Genomic DNA, 5,600 nt, shown 5'->3' with positions numbered 1-5,600 from the left:
ATTGTGTTATTTGCTACAGACACCGCAAGGAAGCCGAAAGGAAGGTGGAGTGCTTTTTGCTCTGGGTATGTTGACGACCTGGTTCACCAGTTTGGACTCAGCTGTTTATGTCGCGAGGAGTCACTGGAAGACCAGTGCGACAAACTCTTCGACGTGGAGGCCGAGGGAATTAATGCCATAGTGGCTTTGATCAACGTGGTTTGGAGTCCGGGTAGGCACTGGTCCGACGACTACATATACGAAACGGTTCTCGGACTTCCGGTAGATGTGCTGCCATCAAAGGAAGCTGTCATTACGAAAATACATGGGTTTTTTCGTGAGTGCGATGCAAATGCTGTTGGGAGTGCGGTGTTAAAAACGGAAGAGGAGTGGGCTAGCATCCTGGAGCCTTACTTCAACCCGACATGCATCTTATCTGATGTTGCGGTGTCTGACTGGGAAGACGAAGAACATAATGATGCTTTAGAGCTGAGGAACAAGAGAGAGAACTTCATAAGTGAAGCTTGGGAGGTCTACCGTGTGGCTATTATCAACGACAATTTCGAACCATTTCGAAGAATGATGGTGGATGACCTCGGTTGGCTCTCTGAAAACAAAAACCAATAAGGTTGTGAATATTGGAGAATGGACTGCTACAATCTATAGGCTGATATAAGCACATGGAAAAATTAGATTGGTCCTAGGAATGTGGTTGCGTCTGTCAGTTTTTGGTATGCGATTGGTTGTCCCCTTTTGTTTTATTGGGCAACAATTATGCATGAAAGAAAGAATAGGTTGTTGGCTCATTACAAGCTTACCTATGTAAAAATTCATAAAGTTTAATATAGGGCGCTATCCCCATTAATAGATAGCACTTATCCTTAAAAAAAACAAAAAAAACTACAAAGGTTTTTAGTAAAGTAATTCTTATAACAATGCCTATTACTCTAGAAAAAATATTAATACATAGTCATGTTCTACAAAAATATATAGGCTACTATATAAATTTATCTTTATCTTCTATCAAAATCAAACTCTAAATAAGATTCACATATACCAACCACAGAGTCCATAAAGGAGCTTATATATATATATATATATATATTCAAACCAAACCACCTACATAATTAAAATTTCTACACTAATATAACAAGTCCTTCATTGTCTGAAAGAATGATTGCATTGCTTAGATGGTAGTCAGTAGATAGAGGAAAGATCCTTGTACCTCTTCTCTCCCTCTTTCATATATGCTAAAAGAGTAGTTTATTTTCTAGGATTGGGACCCTTGTTTCCCACCAGTTCTTAGGTCCAGTTTAAAATCTTGTCTTTTGATTGTTTTACCCCTCATGAGACCCCACTTTGCTATCTTGCTAGGCTTTTCTATAATGGTTCGATCCTCTCCTGATTTTATCTAATCAAAACAAGTTCTTCATGGGCATAGATTGATATATGCTACATATAGATAATCTTCCTAGCAACATGATGCTTTATTATTCTCACACTAATTATCAAGCAATAGTATTAAAAACAACCCTAAAAAAACAATACTTATTCATCACAATTATAGAATAGATTTCACCATGGCCTTCATCATCCATTTAGTACCAAAATTAAGAAAAGAATAAATTTCAATATGATAGCATAAAATAATGAAGATATCAACACTATATTAAATTAATAAAATTATCTTTACAACACCTTGGTTTTGTTTCTAATATATATCCATCAAAATGTCAAACAACATTGATATTAAATACACATTGGCTTTCTTTTGACATACTAATGGCCAAACCCAGCAACAAATCATGCACTTTAAAAATTCTCACTCCCTGATCATAAATGTCACCCACTCTCGATCAAACATAGACTTTGAAGATGACATATATACCTCCATCCAATGCCCAGCTGGTCGTCTCCTTGAGGAACATATCCTTCAGCTACCCAAAGGTTTATGAGGTATCGGTACTCTATTTCTGCATCTTCAGGAAAGAAAGAAAGATATGCAAAACAAGGCTTAAGATAAGGAGGAAGAGAATCATAACTTAGCTTGAGAATCTGCATAATTGGATCCTCCGTATAAGATACTGCTTTTAGTTGTCCCAATTTGGATTCCCACTCCCTTGACGATGCCTCACCTGCCAGAGATGCTGCCACTATTTTAACTGCCAAGGGCAATCTCACACACTCCCTTTCAACTTGTCGAGCAATCCCTTCAAGTTGATGAGGCGGCTGATTTTGTTGGCTATTAAAGAAGGCAAAAGCACAAAACAGGTTCCAGCTCTCTTCTTCGGACAAAGGCTACACCTCATAAACACACGCATTCATGCTTCTGCACACATTTCTGCTTCATGTTGTGACGACAATTTTGCACTGGGTGTTATTCCCAGTTGGAAGGCCAAGTGCAGATATCAAGTTATCTTCCCTAGTTGCCCACCACACATCATCAAGCACAATGAGAGAGCTTCTGTTTGTCAAACACTCATGAATCAACTGTGCTCCTTGCACCTCAGTTACATGTCCATAAATGACATCGTCAGCTCGCGACTTTATTTGCGAGTCCTCGCCAGCTTGCAACTTTATTTGAGAGGCCATGTCAGCTTGCAACTTTCTAAGGGAGTAAGTCTGAGAAATAGAAAGCCAGATCGACTTGTTAAACCTTCCCTTTGCTCTGTCGAAGACATTTTGCATTAGAAACGTCTTCCCCACGCCGCCCATTCCAACGACGGCAATGACATGAGTGACAGAATCATCTATTAAGCTAAGGACTTATTCAACCTTGGGCTCAATAGCCACTGGTTTTGAATCACTCTCTATTAGAGGTGACCCCCTCCAATTTACATTCCCAGATGTACTCGTTGAGGGTTGATCTGAACGAATCAGATTTGCAACAAGCTCGAGCTCCGCTGCATCTTCCATGACGGACTTCATTCTATCTTTCACTTCCTTGATCCGACATGCCATTTTATACCGAAAGACTAATAGAGAATAAATGAAAGCATAGACACAAGAGGACTGGGGGCTTTCATTACTAGTACCTTGAGATTGAACAGCGCATTCTTCTAGTATGTCCTCTGCATCCCAAGCAATATCTGCAACATCCAGGAGCCAGCTTTTCATGGAGTCATTTTTTGCACTCTGGACATCTGCATCTCTGAGGTAGCCTCTTACATTTGTGAACTTCTTGCTCAGCCATTTAAAGTCATTTCTAAAGTTACAGACAAGTGAAACCTCCTTGTTTATCTCCTCTAACAACCTCCCAACAATCTTTTCCACAACAACATCAACCAAAGCAGATGCCATAGGTAATTGATTTCCTAAATAACAACTGAGAAACTGAAGCACTCTCAACTACTACTATGGACTACACAGACAAAACTTGAAGCACTCTAAAATACTATCATGAACTCTAAAAATTTGAAGCGTCTTAAGAAGCAAGAAAAACTGACGAAAGCGCAATGAATGTGAGTAAGCCAGGGAAAGAATAAATTTATCAGTGTGCTCGTAAAACTTGCTGGGAAGCATTTGCAGTCCTTCAGTAATTGAGTTATCATCCTTTCCTTCGTTGATAAGAAAGTGTTTCACCGCCCCATGTGACCATGGCTTTCTAGAAAGTGACTGTATGCTTTATGTCAGGTCATTATCGTTGTATACATTTTGTCCTTTTATGACACGGGCGTCGCGTTTTGACTGTTTTCACTTTACTCTTTTACAAACAATGTTTGAATGGTAATAATTGCATTACCATGCCGTCTCCTTTGTGGGCTCCTTTTATTCAAGTATATTTATTATATAATATTGTTGTGACAATATAATATCTTTGAAAGTATAAATAATAATAATGAGTTAAGAAAATTAATAATAATTTATTTTAATAATATGTATTATTTAAAATATATAAATACTAATAAATAATATAAATAGTATTTAACTGTATTGTTATAGTGTTAGATGCAATTTAGTAATTAAAATTATTAAATTACTAGCAGTTGCAAGGGGAGTGCTTGCAACAAGAGGTCGATAGGTGGGAATTAGTTAGTTGTGAATTGTTAAGAGTAGGTTTGTAAAAGCATCATACAAAATCAAAGGAAAAAAGAAGTGCAAACTTTATATATATGAAAATGTGAAACTATACATAACCCAACCAATGTTTTCAGTTGTTCTCAAAATTTGAAGTTAACCACCTACCGACCCCCATGCTGTGGAAGGCAGCATGATGTACAGTGCAAAAGAGAAATATAAAGTAGTTATTACAATGTTATAGCTTGTATGACAAAACTTTTCGCTATACAAAATTATAAAAGTAGACTATTTTAGACAGTTTAAAACCCAACCAATTTAATGTGTTAGTCCCAGAAAATCAAATTTAGCCACCCCCATGCTGGCATTGCCAACATGTTATACAACTATTTAATGTATTTATTTGTAAAGTACATAATTGATGTTATGTAATATGTTGGTTGCAAAGCTGAATGAAAGCATTGAGGAGTTGTTGATCTGTTGTATTGTATTGTATTTAGGTTGTGTTGATCATGCATTTTGTTGTTACTCAGCTTTGTAGACTACATTTAAGTCAGCATTGCGTACCTATGAGCATTAAAATTCTATTAGAACATTGTAGGTGCATTAAATAATTGAAAGTGGAAAAAGTTGGAGATTGAAAAGAATAGGAAAGGAAGGCACTCAGAATTGTTGAAAGCGAGGTGGACGATATGCTTGATTAAACTTTATTGTGGTTGTTAAATCTGCAAAGAAGATGAGAAGTACAAACAAAAGTTAGCATCATTAAAGTGGAAAGTCAAAGAGATTGAGATACCCTTGTATCATGTGTGGTTTAAAACAATCTATTTTTTGATGGCCTGCAAGTACAAGAACAAGAGAGAAGTATTAGGAAGACATGAGATATTGTAATTGTAGGGAGTAAACATTAGAAAGAGGGTAATAAGAAGCAACAAGAATAGTGTGAAGTGTGAGTGGAGGTGATGTGCGAACTTGTATTTTTTGAATGAGAACGACAATGAGAAAGGCAAGTTCTTGCTGCGATGGAACCTTTTACATTTGTTGATGACCCTGCAAGATGAAAGTGTTATAATGTGTGGCAATGCATGAAAGAAGATATATGCTATGCTAAAGGGTATAGACGTTGTGGTTGCAGTACCTGTGTTGGATGTTTTTGGAAGTAATTTTCCTTTGTGATCTCAGAAAGCTTAAGCAAATGAGCTTCTTCATTCTTTCTGGAAATGGTTGATGGACCACCTTGCAATTTGGAGTAGCTCTCATAAGTGAAAGACGAGTGAATTCAGAGATGTTCAGTTTATTTTGCTCAAGATAGTGTTGTGAATGTGAGACCTTGATTTTCTGTTTTTCCAATGTTAATTGTTGCAAAGTCTATTGTTAGTCCCTACAATTTGTGAATGGCAATACCCCACACCATCGTTAGTGGAATCTGTGTGTGGTCTCCTCTAGTAATTGGTGGAATGGGAACCTATTTTGGATTGACAGCATCCTATGGTGGTCCAGTGTAATGTTGGAAGAGGACAACAACATATTTGGTAAATCTGGTGGTTTAGAACATGCATCATAGACAATCATTTTTATTTGTCCCAAAGAACCATTGACAAGAC

The 5,600-nt window shown here is 37.2% G+C and overlaps 1 protein-coding gene across 1 annotated transcript; it reads right to left on the bottom strand.

Annotated features, from left to right (window-relative positions):
- Positions 1-1,487: 1,487 nt before the first annotated feature.
- LOC131874990 (probable disease resistance protein At1g61190) lies at positions 1,488-2,694 on the bottom strand. Its single transcript, XM_059218975.1, has 3 exons — positions 2,351-2,694; positions 1,868-2,221; positions 1,488-1,512 (listed from the first exon to the last, which is right to left on the bottom strand). Exons 1-3 carry the CDS (start codon positions 2,692-2,694, stop codon positions 1,488-1,490), a joined length of 723 nt encoding a protein of 240 aa, XP_059074958.1.
- Between the last annotated feature and the right edge of the window lie 2,906 nt (positions 2,695-5,600).

The sequence above is a fragment of the Cryptomeria japonica genome, chromosome 4 (assembly GCF_030272615.1).
Source record: "Cryptomeria japonica chromosome 4, Sugi_1.0, whole genome shotgun sequence".
NCBI classification, from domain to species: Eukaryota; Viridiplantae; Streptophyta; class Pinopsida; order Cupressales; family Cupressaceae; genus Cryptomeria; species Cryptomeria japonica.
This window is presented reverse-complemented; position numbering and strand designations above follow the sequence as displayed.